This window comes from Myxocyprinus asiaticus, chromosome 20, assembly GCF_019703515.2.
Source record: "Myxocyprinus asiaticus isolate MX2 ecotype Aquarium Trade chromosome 20, UBuf_Myxa_2, whole genome shotgun sequence".
Taxonomy (NCBI): domain Eukaryota; kingdom Metazoa; phylum Chordata; class Actinopteri; order Cypriniformes; family Catostomidae; genus Myxocyprinus; species Myxocyprinus asiaticus.
In genome coordinates this window covers 24,379,818-24,393,647 of record NC_059363.1, presented here as the reverse complement: position 1 = coordinate 24,393,647, position 13,830 = coordinate 24,379,818, and the positions used below count along the sequence as shown (strand labels likewise).

At 38.8% G+C, this 13,830-nt stretch overlaps 1 protein-coding gene across 4 annotated transcripts in view; it reads right to left on the bottom strand.

The window, feature by feature from the left end:
* The window catches only part of LOC127411410 (lipid droplet-associated hydrolase-like), a 71,146-nt gene that overhangs the window by 14,726 nt on the left and 42,590 nt on the right, over positions 1 to 13,830 (bottom strand). For all 4 annotated transcript variants that reach the window (XR_007892278.1, XR_007892277.1, XM_051646948.1 and 1 more), the window contains exon 5: positions 11,208 to 11,448. Coding sequence is in view for 2 of the 4 variants with exons in the window: in XM_051646948.1 (XP_051502908.1) it covers positions 11,208 to 11,448 (241 nt within the window). In the remaining 2 variants the exon portion in view is untranslated. The remainder of the gene's footprint in view (positions 1 to 11,207; positions 11,449 to 13,830) is intronic.

Below are 13,830 nucleotides of genomic sequence, written 5' to 3'. Positions count from 1 at the left end.
TGTCATCACGTTTTCATATGTGAAAAAATACCCCAAATGAACAGGATATTCCTATTTGACCCTTTTGTGTGGCGAGTGATTTTTTTTTCGTGACACATGACACCTGCGTCCCCATGCCCAGGTTATAAAATTAATGGATTAATCAAGTCAAGTGATTGCATGAGAATTTTACACATGCAGCATTTTATCCAACAAGATCACACAGGAAATCGACATGTTGCTTCCAAAAGTTCATGTACTCTGAATCAACCCCATTCAGATGAATTACTGACAAGCACTATTCCCCATCAGACATTTTCGCATCAATTCAAGCGTGAACACATTTTCCTCTAGCGCTACTGATAGTGTGTTGTTCAAGCAACCTCCAAGATACAGGTTTTGGTCCATGGGAAACATAAATAATGGTGAATGCGATTCGGCGTTCGCATTTTTGATCTAAAATTAAATTTTTCCTTTACTGATGGATAGGTTTAAGTTTGAGGTTAGGGGGCATGGTTAATAAAATATGCATTGCTGCAGACTAGGGCTGCAACTAACGATTATTTTGATAATCGACTAATCTAACGATTATTAGGACGATTATTCGATTATCCAACTTAAAAGGTTGTATTAAACATGCTTGCTAACAATAAAGAGGATAAAAACATCTTTTAAAAATACCTCTAAATGACATTCACTGAATTAAAGGGAAAAATTCACTGCAAAAAATCCTATTGTTATCAAGTGTTTTTGTGTAGTTTTCCATTTGAAATTGTCTAAAAATCCTTAAAACAAGATACATTTACTTGAGAAGCAACATATTTAGAACTTGCTTTAAGAGAATGTATCTTAAATATAAATGTATTTTTTTTATATAAGTGTATTTTTTCACTTATTTTTTTTCTCCCCAATTTGGAATGCCCAATTCCCAATGCGCTCTAAGTCCTCGTGGTCGCGTAGTGACTCGCCTCAGTCCGGGTGGCGGAGGACGAATCTCAGTCACCTCCGCATCTGAGACCATCAATCCGCGCATCTTATCACGTGGCTTGTTGAGCGTGTTGCCGCGGAGACAGCGTGCGTGTGGAGGCTTCACGCTATTCTCTGCGGTATCCACGCACAACTCACCACGTGCCCCACCGACAGCGAGAACCTCATTATAGCGACCACGAGGAGGTTACCCCATGTGACTCTACCCACCCTAGCAACCGGGCCAATTGGTCACTCAGCACGCCCAGGATATTTTTTCACTTGATTATACTTCTGCGATTGCAGTAAAGACAAAATATACTTATATTCAAGATCTGTTCTCTAAAAGCAAGTCTAAATATCTTATATGCTTCTTCTCAGGTGAATTCATCTTTTTAAAAGGATTTTTAGATATTTTCAAATACTGGTATTTTTAATATTATATTCAACATTCTCATATAACAATTTTTCTTCTGCAGTATAGCTGCTAAAGTAAATGTATGTTGTTTTAAAGGAGTTTTAGATAATTATATTGGAAAACAAACCAAAACAAATCAAAAATGTATTTTGTTGCAGTGTATAATGGGGTGAAGACCTTTTTTTTCACTTCAATCCATCTTTAACTCACAAAAAAACTAACTCTCTCTTATTAATAAAGCTGAGTATTGCCAATTTTCTTCACGACAAATAATGCACAGTGGCACATATATTATGATTTAATAATTTATGAGCCATCACATTATAATCTAGCTGCAGCAAGCGTGCCTGCTCGAGGGATGAGGGACCCTTGACAGTGTGCCTCAGCTGGATGTAGTTTCAATCTCTCCCCCTTAGATCAGGACACTTCGCGCAACCCATAGAAGAGGCGCTGACTGCACAAAGAAATGGCAGTTTTGAAGTTTGTAGTTATTTACATGACCTGCTTCCTTATTATTTGAACTTTTAAAAAGCTATAAGGCATTAAATATAACTGCATTTAGGATGCAACACCGGGGTGTTTCATTTAAAGATGCTCAACATACAAGTTTTGCTTCAGTGGAGCAGCAGCTCTGGCTCTGCTTATTCCACAATGAGAGTGCTTCTGTATTTACTTATTTTGTATTTTTGTATAATTCCCTCATACTTTGCGATCTACATCACCTGAAGCTGTGAAAGTTTAGAGTGCATATGGACTGTGAGCTGTGTTTTCTTCCTCTCCTCAGTCAGGCGCGAGCTGAAGTGCTGCTCTCGCGGCATCATTAGAGTTTCATATGATCTCATGTTATGTTAATCATGATACGTAAATTTTTGTTGACAATTTTTTATTGTCAACGTTGTCAATAACATCGACTAATCATTTCAGCCCTGCTGCAGACCATATTACATAATTTACAACTAAAAACACAACTCGCTTTTGGCATTACTCTATGGACATTTCACTTGGAAACTGGAGCACAGATGTGCCCATACATTCAACACAGCACAGACCAGACCGATTTCAGAAGCAAAACTTTGAACTGTTGCTAAAATCACAGTGTGATTAGTCTGGCTCATCATGCCTTTAATATATGGAAAAATCTACATTTCTGCCAAACTACTATTATAAAATGGTTTAAAATAGGAAAAGATCTGTTTTTTCATAAGGGATAAAAAAAACATGAATTATTTAGGGAATTTTACCACACCCTGGGCTAACACATACAGTTGTGTTTCTTGGATCTGAAATAAAATAATAGTAATAATAAAATAAAATACTTGCCCATGGTTACAATGCCATAAAATTACAAACCTTCAATATCAGGCAGCAAACCTCTCTATGAAATGTGTAAAAATTCAGGAATCCGAGTAGTCTGCATTGAAATTATCAAGAATATCCTCAAAATTTTGTTTTATTTTAGTCCCTAGTCCTTTTTATTATATAGTGTATTTTAAAGGATTTCAAGTAAATTATGGTTGTGAAAATTCTCATTCTTCAAAACACAGGAGATAATGAGTGAAGGAAACCACATACACACAACACATTATTATTATGTCTATGATCATATCAGACTATAAATGCTTTTAAGGCATTTATGAATCTACAAGCTTTGTAGGAACTTCAAAGCTGACCAGAAAATTTGCAGTCCCTCATCATCCTCTGGATATTTCGTTCAGAATTAATTCCAAAAGGTCTTATTTGAAGCTTTCAAAGCAGCTCCAGTTTCCTACTGCATTACTGCAACAGTGAGTATCTCCAACACCTCTTGGACATCCCTCTTTAGATACAATTCTGATGACCCCATTGGGCAGTGCATCTTTCCATAGTGTCCTGCTCCATCTAATGGTGATGTGTAGGCAAACACTAACACAGCCTCTTTAGTGATTGGTGACTAAATTGTTGCAAGACTTCCTGATGGGATCTTCTTCCTCTTCTCTTGGTGTGAGTGCATCAGCCATGTAAAAATGTGTCAAAGCTGATGGATGATTGTACTACTTTTGTTTGTCTTTTTGGGAAACATACCTCCAAAAGTACACTGTGTAATGTGATTCTTGAGGTCTTGACAGAAAAGAACATCTGCATGGTAATAGACTAAGTCTATCATGCCAGATCTTATAAATATCAGTTTGCCAATGCCAAGATCATTAAATTGATGTTTAGTTTTGAAACTGACAAGTCTCTACACTGGAAAGTACAAGGAAGCCACATTTAAATATATTCCATTAGATGTTCCCATTGTGTTTTAAACATGCATGATGAAGAGAAATTGCGGGAAAACAAACAACTAATCGACAGCCAAGTAAACTTGTTATACTGAAAGGCTGATGTGTGGTTTGTCCAGTGACAAGTCCACCAATGTAAAAGTGTTCACCATTGCTCAAGATGGCGCCGAGCTCTGACCCAATGTTGCAGTTTTTTGTTTGTTTTGCCTACAATTCTTATGTTTTTTGTCTTGGATGTTGTCTGCCTTATTGTCTACGATAGACAAACACTTTTGGACATTGGTTCTGCAATAGCACACCGAAAACCATCCTTTAAATACTTCAATGCTAACCTGCTGTTTACAAACATGACAGTGGAGCAGGGCAGCCCAGCCGCGGAAACGCAGCCGGAAAAGGGGAAGGAGAGCCTGCGTTCTCATCAGACTAAGATGTCACACAAATCGACCCCCACTACCCAGTATTCTACTTGCAAATGCTCTGCGAGCTGAGAGCACGGATGTCTTTCCAACGAGAGACAAGGGACTGCTGCATTATCTGCCTAACAGAAACTTGAATGTCTGCAGAGATTCCAGACTCAGCCATCGAACCCGTGGGGTTCTCCGTGCACCAAGCGGACAGAGCGAAAGACCTCTCAGGTAAAAGCAGAGGTGGTGGTGTATGTTTTATGATCAACAAATCCTGGTGTGATCAGAGGAATGTACATTCTATTAAGTCTTTCTGCTCTCCTGATCTGGAATTTCTCATGCTTCTGTGTAGACCATTCTGGCTACCAAGGGAATTAACAGCGGTCTAACTACCACACCTGGAGTCGCGAGTTCGAATCCAGGACATGCTGAGTGACTCCAGCCAGGTCTCCTAAGCAACCAAATTGGCCCGGTTGCTATGGAGGGTAGAGTCACATGGTGTAACCTCCTCGTGGTCGCTATAATGTGTTGTTCTCACTCTCTGTGGGGCACGTGGTGAGTTGTGCGTGGATGCTGCAGAGAATAGCGCGCTCAACAAGCCACATTATAAGGATTGACGGTCTCAGACGCGAAGGCAACTGAGATTCGTCCTCCGCCACCCGGATTGAGGCGAGTCACTACACCACCACAAGGACTTAGAGTGCATTGGGAATTGGGCATTCCAAATTGGGGAGATAAGGGGAGAAAAAAAACAAAAACAAAAAAACATGAGATTCATCCACGTAGAAGAGCAGTGCCGAATCACAACTCACTTAAAATGTTCCTCTGCAATTTTAGGTTTAGGTTTCAACCACAGATGCCACTAGACTGCCAAAAGTTGTGTAGTGCAGCTTTAAATTTTGGGTTGGTCTCACCATAATCTATTGTATGCCTTCAGAAAACTTGGAATATGACACATGAGTCTAATGAACTACTTTCATGATACTTTTTGGTCCTTTTTTAAGCTTAAATGTGAGCAGCAATCAACTGCCATTGTATTGAAAAGACAGACGGATTATTCATGAATACATCTCCTTTTGTGTTCTGCCTAAGAAAGAAAGTCATATATGTTTGTAATGACATTAAGGTGAGTAAATTATGAAAGAATTTTCTTTTTTGGACTATACCTGTAACCTTGCTCCTTCTCCAACACGAAAAGGAAGCCACTTGCAGCCATGCTGTAGTTTCGCACTTTTATAGGTGACAAATTATGATTGGAACAGCAATATGGACTCAAGACAGAGAAGTTCAAAAGGTGAGGTCAACTCTCCTGGATATCATAAATTAGCAAAACAGAAGCCTTGACAGAAGAGTGCAAAAGTTTCTTCAATCATACAAAATTGTCATGAGAACTGGCATAAGTGGTGAAGTTAGTAAAAACAGAAGCCGTGTGAAATGGAGTGTTGCAGTCTACTGAAAGGATAAAACACATTAGAGACCGTTACATAGCTGTTTTCCCATCGGATCTACGAGCAGGCATGCCTCATTTACGTTTATGCTTGTAGATGCTGAACGTTGATCTTTGCACGACAGACATTGTGTGCATGATCCACATACAGTTAACATCAAAATATCAACATTCTCAGTTTCAAGGAAAGGGATTTCTGAGAAAATAAATCCTTAAATGTGCCCAGGAAGTTCCAGCTAATAGCAACATGCTTTCTTAATTAAGTCTGTCAACTCGCCATTAATTATGTATGTAATACAAGACAGAGAGTGAGCGCAGCTTTTCGTTTGCAGTCACGGGCCAGCACTCAGTGGTACAAAATGCATGCACACACGTGCACGCATACATACGGGACCACCTGGCCTTTTTGAGGGATAACAAGAGATTTTGTATTAAAACTTCCTCATAACAAAGTCTTCCAACATTTGTTGGTATTTAACATGACTGTATTAGAGAAAATTAGCACAGAAAGAAAGAACAGTAAAGAGAAAAAGATGCAAAAAATTAATTGAAAGAAAATCCATTTCAATTGACAACAGATGATAAGTGCTAATGATTAAAATCATGTTCACGAACGTTGTCCAGACTGAACATCAGTTTCATCTTGTTTTCTAGTAAAAAATTTCAAAATAAATGTTCTTGAGAGAAAAACTGCATAATATGTTAAAGCCGAAATGTGTAATTTCTGTGCCACTACTCAAACTCACACAATTGACCGAGTCAATGTTGCTGTGCTGGGCTGGATGAGCCGCTCAAACAAACTGCGGGATGTTTTGATAACGCCACAGAGCCACAGTATTACTTTTTGGTGAAATCAATTTACAAATGGTTTACTTATTGTTGACTCTCCATATTAAGCTGGTATACGAGACACTGGAAAAATAACACACAACATTAAGAATTGTCTTTAAGAAAATATTAAATATTAAAATTCATATTAAATTAAGTTTGTTTCTTACCCCATTAGCAAGTTGCTTTTTTCTTGTTATACCTTACAAAATTTGTTTCTTAAGTAAATATGTCTTTTTTTAAGGCTGTTTATACAGCATATTTTTAAGGATATAAGGATATTATATATTTGCAGTGTAGAATGGGATAACAGAAAAAAAATAGTGAGAGTAAAAGGGAGGAGAGAGATAAGATATAGGAAAAAAATCAATTAAGTTAGAACTGACAGCATAAAAACAAAAGACAAAAGGAGAAAGGAAGGGCAAGCAAGAGAACTGGTTCTTCGCTGAGCGACTGTAGAGTGCAGCTCACACTAATGCCTCTGGGCTCCACTGAGGCCTCTTTGGCAGAGACTCTCCGGCCATCACAACATCCATCATTCTCCTCCCAGGACAGACAGGGAAAACACTCAGCCTTTCACCTAGAGAGAGACTCAGTGTTACCGGTCCGCTCGCCCGCTAGAGAGGCCTCTTAATTACTCCTACTCACAACACTTCATCTGCGCCATTAGTCTGTGTACTGAAAGCCCTGGAGATTAAATAGGAGTTATGATAAATAAAACTATTCAAAACACTGGGAGACACTGCTCTCTTGGCTGCCACTCAAATATTATTTGCTTTTTTCTTCTTGGGTCTCGACTTTTTTTTATCTTAACTACATCACTTGACTCATCTTTGAAGTGGTGATACACTTATCGTATGATAAAAAGAGAGAAAAACGCATCTAAAAAGTCAAGGTTTGGTGGGATGCCAGCAAGTGAACCTTTGAAAGGTTTCAGCACCTCACTGAAAAGAGGATTAGATCTTTGGAACAGACTCCAAACAGAGAAAAATGGAGAAGTAAGGGGACATCACTGAGGGTAAAAGAGAGGTTTAAGGTGGGTGCATTTGTGTTACACTTTAGCAGAGTATTTTAGTGTGTGACATACTTGGCATCTTGAGGCATTAGAGTACCACAAACTGGGATGCACCTCATATATAATAAGAAAAGATGACCACAGCCAGTGGATAATTACAGTAAGGGAAAAATTCTTGGGCTACTGTTTATACATTACTAATTAGTAATTTTGCTGACACCCTTTTATCTAAAGCAAGGAGAGTCCCCGTGGGGCAAACGGAGATTACGTTTTATAATGGTGATATAGGCCAAGATGAAATCAGAAGATTATGGTAATTTAAATATAGTAAAACAAAAAATAAACTGACCTGAGAGTATAGGGCTGGGTGATATATTGAATATTCACTATATATTTGTGATAATGTTGCAATTAAGCAACATCATTAATATTGAAATGAATTTAATACACTTTATATTTGTACATTAAATTTCCTAAAGGCCATGTCATAAAACAAGGCCATGTTTCACAATCTTTCTTGTCTCTTGACTATGATATTATGAGGACTAAGACAGAGATGTATTAATGGTGTCTCTGATTTAAACTGCAGCAGCAAAATGACAAAGTTGGTAAGTTTAGTACATGTCTATGATTTAATTCAAACTGTCAATTTCAATGAATTGATTTAAAACTTTGATTCAAGGATTTGTTTGTCATCACTCAAAAATGTTACCACAAATGTTTACTTAGTATTGTTGTATTGGTGCATATAAATATAAATGAAGGCTGTTAGGAATTAGAGGTCAACTGATAACTCGGTTTTACAAATTATTTGGGTTTTTTGGAACTATCGGATATCTGCAAAAATCTATGCTGATATTTTTATTTTTTTCCCTCTGTGGCTGGCGCTGGAGGATTCTACAGTAAGAATGGCTTTGCTTTACAGTATAAAAGCTCTGAATCACTGACACCTTATGGGGATCTACACTCAAACAATTATTTTAAGATTTACATATTTCAATTTCATAACAAAATTTTATCAAATTGCATTAAGTAATCTTTAACAAAGTACAAAAACTAAATATTTTAAGTTTTATTCATTTAATTTGTTTTTAATATTATTTAATTTTGTTATGAATTTGAAAGGTGTAAATCTTATAAATAGGCTGTCATCATTGACAATATTCATCCATATTTTTATCCTCACTTCATTGCAAATTTTATTTTGATCAGATAATCAAGTGTTCTTAATTGAAATGAGGGCATGCAACAAAACAAAAAAAAAACATCGACTATATGGAAACGTGCCCTGTCATCACATACATTGTGTCACCAACTTCATATCTTGTGAGAAAAAAATAAAAATAAAAATAAAACAGTAAAAGAATCTGTTTTAACTACTCAATGATGATTTAAAGTAATGTATATGCAGTAGATAATGTATAATTTGTAATGTAAACATTGTGCATTCATGGCACTAATGGGCTAACATGCTACACATGGCCATAATATGCACTGTGTAACTTAGTTATAGTAATTTTTGATGAAACTGATCATAACGATCATACAGATGTAGGAGTTTACACCAGCTCCCTAATAACTGTGTTCTCCGGTGTGTTCATGTTGACTGTGTGTTCATGTTTTAAATCTTAAATGACTGAATGGGAATTAGCTGTCTGCCTCAAAGTAGGTGGAACTCCAGGTCACACCTACCAATGACGTGGACCAATAGCAGTAAGAAGGCATTTAGCAGCCAGTATGAAGCTTTCCTGAAAGTTCGCCATGGCGAGCTGTTACGAACCACCGAAACGAACTCAAAAACACCTTTTTGGCCAAATTTTGTTCTAAGTGTCGTCACACCCATCTGTTCTTCAATTCCGTATGAAGTATGCAGGGGCCTTAAAGAGGCCCTATTATGCTTTTTGGGATTTTACCTTTTCTTTAGTGTATAACGTACGTAGATCTTTGTGCATGTAAAGTTTCTGCAAAGCTACAAAGCACAAAGTCCACGCAAAAGGGAGTTATTCTCTCCCACAGACAACACTGCTCAAAAACTACAAGAAACAGCTGGATTGTAGTCCAGCCATTTCTTCCTTAAAGTATCTATGTCACTATGTAACACATTTGCATAATGCCTGCCAACAGGCTACTTTGGCCCGCCCTCAAACAAACGTAGTTAAGTCGAAGCCAGGATGAGTTGGGTTAGTGTTGTCACCATGTTGAGAAGACACTGTTTTCTTCACTGTGAAAGCAAAACCTCTTTGTTTGGACTTCCAAAGGCAGACGAATTGAAGTATCAGTGGTTAAAATGTATTTTTACCAATATTCCTCAGCAGTACAACCACAACCAATGCCGGATTTTCAAGATGGTTACTCCTGAAAGATGATGCAGTTCCCAGTTTGTTGGAACAATCTGGCGCTTCAGGATCACAACCTGTAAGTATGCTTGATTATTTGTGGATTTATCTGCTACCGAGATAAGCGGAGTTTTATGTTGTAGCTACGGTGTACACCCAGTGCACAGCTGTAAGCCTCTGCTAACCTGCTAGCTAATGTTATTGTGTTGAAATAGTTTTGCTAATCAGCTGCGGGCCCACTTTTACCTACAATTGTGTAGAATTATGCAGATTGTTTGTCGTTCTTACTATCATGAATATTGATCAAGTGTGGAGATGGATTTATTTTTACAAACGGTAATTTTACGTCTGCAATCCACGGTAGTGCTCGGCTAACTTGCTATGTAATGTTATTGTTTTGGTAAGGGTTTACTATTCAGCTGTGGGCTGGCATTTACCTAAAACTGTATAAAAAATGGTCGATCTCAAGAGCCTTATATATTTATATAATTACAAGCTGTAATGTTATGGCCGCTATTGGTCCACGGCTATCTTGCTCACTAACTCTCTAATACACCTTGTAATGGTACAAGCCTCTGTTCTCGGGTGAAAAAAGTTGGGCTACACCCATTCCAGCAAAAGATGACTAACTTAGATGCACTACGTGTCTTTTACTTGAAGCTTTGTTAGGTTCACAATAATCAACAGTGTACTTGTAAGAAAGTTACAAAATGAAAACTTACCACTGTGAAACGTCCTGCTCAAGTCGTGCTTGCGAAGGTGGCTCGGGTCGATCAGCTTGTTCTTCCGAGCTTTCATTATCGGACTCGGGCTAGAGCTGGTAAGGCAAAAACTGACGCCACTGTTACCGTAGTTACATTAGTGTTTACAGAGCTGCCCAGGAAGACTCAGGAGCTGAAACTTGGTTACGGTAAGGGGCGTTACATTTCCGACACACGCTCTACGCGGTTGACCAATCACAACAGACTAGGCCAGCTGACCAATCAGAGCAGACTGGGCTTTTCGGAAAGTGGGCTTTAAAGAGACAGGAGTTAAATCAGAGTGTTTGAGCCAGAAGATGAAGAGAGGGGAAAAGAAATGTACAGTATGAGAAAAATTTTGTGTTTTTTGAACATTAAAGCATGTACACCTATTCTAGTGGACCCCCAAAATAAAACTATGAACCTGTAAATGAGCATAACATGGGATCTTTAAAGAAAGACTAAGAAAATTTTGTAACAATAAATAAATAGATTTTTAAAACTATCAGCTAATTAATTGGTTATTAGCTTTTTCCTCCTCAGTTACAGATATCGAAAAAATCCACTATTGGTCGACCTCTTTTTGGAATGGTAGTTTTTGCAGGTACTGATTCCATTCAGACCTAATAATAGTAATAGTAGCCTAAATAGTAGTAACAATAACGTTTAACCTACAACCATCCAGATACCACAGCAAATTCTTTAACCACTGGACCACACCACCTAAAAAAACTATAAATAGCTTTCTGTAGTTTGAGCTACTATTCTAATAGTCAATAAGCTTCAATGTTGTGAGAACACAAGAAAACTCACCAGCACAGTCTACATTGATCAGGCTGACTGTGGCAGGGATGATGGAGTTGTCCAGTACATATAAATTCCTCAGAGCCAGATGCACCATGCTGGTTTTCAGTTTCTCGGGGAGGAGGGAGAGCAGGAAAATGGGCAAATAGATGGCGTACCGCAAACGACAGAGCACAGGGGTCATGACCTTGCCTTGAGGGCTACAGGCCATGCGCTCAATCGTGGGGAAGAGCATCACAGCCTTCACAACCTAAGGATGACAAGCAGTGATGGATATTGGTCAGACGGTTGTTTGAGGTGTTAACCATACTGTTGACCATGTGCTTTTTTTCCAGATCCATTTACATTTAATAACACTTACACAGAAAATAAAAACAAGAACAGCAGAATAAAATACTAGAAAGCAATGCACAATATTTATGATGCATTGAGAGTGCTTCTAACCAATAAAAATGACATATCTTAATTTCAACACTTACCAGTTATCAACCTATGAAAAATGACATGTCTGTGGTCTCTATGTTATGAAATCGATAGGAGAGACAAGGGAAGGAGTAACGGTGAGAAGAGAGAGAGAGAGAGAAACAGGAAACACCTGCCTCTGTTTGGCCAATGAGAAGAAGGCAGCTTGACTCATTCAGTGAGTAAGACGGAGTGGATGTGCTTCATTTGTCTCCATGATCCTTTGCAGTTCCAGCCAAGTATTTTTCAATGAAACTAAACAGTGCAATATCTTCAATTCTCTTGTGTAAAATATGTGATAGCCAGCACAATTCTTAGTCTGCAGTGCCAAATGTAATCTATTCAGTTTCAACCCACTAAACTTCAAACTCGGCGAGTGCTGCAATCCTGAAAGAGTACTGGTTTCATCACGCCCAGGCAACAGGCGAACAGGCAAAGCTCTGCTGCCGCTGAATTTATCATCTAAACAAGCCTAGAGGAACTAAAAAAAAAAAAAAAAAAACTATTGCTGTCAGTGGAAAAGATATGAAAATCCATATGGATGAGCAATCCAAAAATCACAATCCCTCTGTCATAACAATAAAATAGAAGCTTTTTCAAAATGGAGATCACATTATAATAAAGTGTGTAAAAAAATCTATACAAAACTATACAACTATAAACCACATTTTTATATTTCCTGTTTGGGTGTTCTGGCTGTTCAGACTTGGGTATACTTAGTTTAGCCTGTACATTTCAGTCACGGTCGAGTGCTTTTAAAGTCACTACGACTACTTTGTGATACTCTTTGGAACAATCAATGGCAGGAGCATGCGCAGATGATGTGTACAGGCTGATGATAAAATTTGCGTCATGCACTGGCATGCAGAAAACAACTAAGTATACTTTGGCCTATAATGTGTTGCTGTGCAGATGCTGGAGTGATCTAGATGGTTGCTAGGGCATGCTAGGTTGTTTTGTATAGTTGCTAAGTGGTTTCTTACTGGGCCAAAAAGCCCATGATATTGTCGTCCCTAGTTATGGCTTGGATCCCTCTTTCAACATATGGCAAAGTATTTTTTTCGCCCATAGCACACCTCGACTCAACAAGTCGCATGATATGAGGTATCACTCATGTCCATATCACAATCGATGGAATTCTTTTTTCCTAAGTTAAATTCATAAGATAAGAAAAACACCCTAAACCAGCCTGAACTGATTTGCTGGTTTTATTTGGTATCCTAGCATAGTCAGACTGGTCTGTTTTCTTAGAGGTGTTGTGGGAACTTGTAAGTTCGTCAGGCTGGGAGACCAGCTAGCCAACCAGCTAAGCCAGCTGAACACTATTTTGGCCAGGCTGGGAGACTAGCCAGACCATCTTAAACCAGCTTGGCCAGGCTGGGAGACCAGTCAGACCAGCTTAAACCAGCTTGGTCAGGCTGGGAGACCAGTCAGACCAGCTTAAACCAGCTTGGCCAGGCTGGGAGACCAGTTAGACCATCTTAAACCAGATTGGCCAGGTTGGGAGACCAGCTCGACCAGCTTAAACCAGCTTGGTCAGGCTGGGAGATCAGTCAGACCAGCTTAAACCAGATTAGCCAGGTTGGGAGACCACCTAGACCTGCTTAAACCAGCCTGCCCAGGCTGAGAGTCCAGCCAGACCAGCTTAAACCAGTTTGGCCTGGCAAGGTGTTTGTTCTTGCCCTAAGAATGAGCAATTGTGACAGAAATGCTTGCCTAATCAAACACCACTAATAAATCTACAAATCTAATCAACATACAGCTCCAAAGAGCAAACAACCCTCTCTCAAACCCAGTGTCAAAAGATAATGGTTTTGATCATCCTAAAGCTCATCATTTGTCAGACAAAGAGAGAGAGGAAAAGAGCCATTGTAAGAGAGAGAAAGGTGAAGCGAGAGAGTGTGTGCAAAGCAGGTGATCTTTGATGTGCAAGTAGTGCCTCTGACAAAATGCAGTTCTTCTTCATGGAGGTCAGAGGAATGTACAAGAGAACACAGAACAATCTGAAAGACACTCTGGGAGTGGCTCTTTAATCAGAGAGACAGACAGCCAGTCACATACACACACGATTCTACTTCCGCTGTGTTCCCTCACTGGTACTGTTGAGGTCAGGAAGGGGGAAGGAGTACCGTGCATCTGGAGTAGGGGTGAAGAGAGTTTAAACGTCACA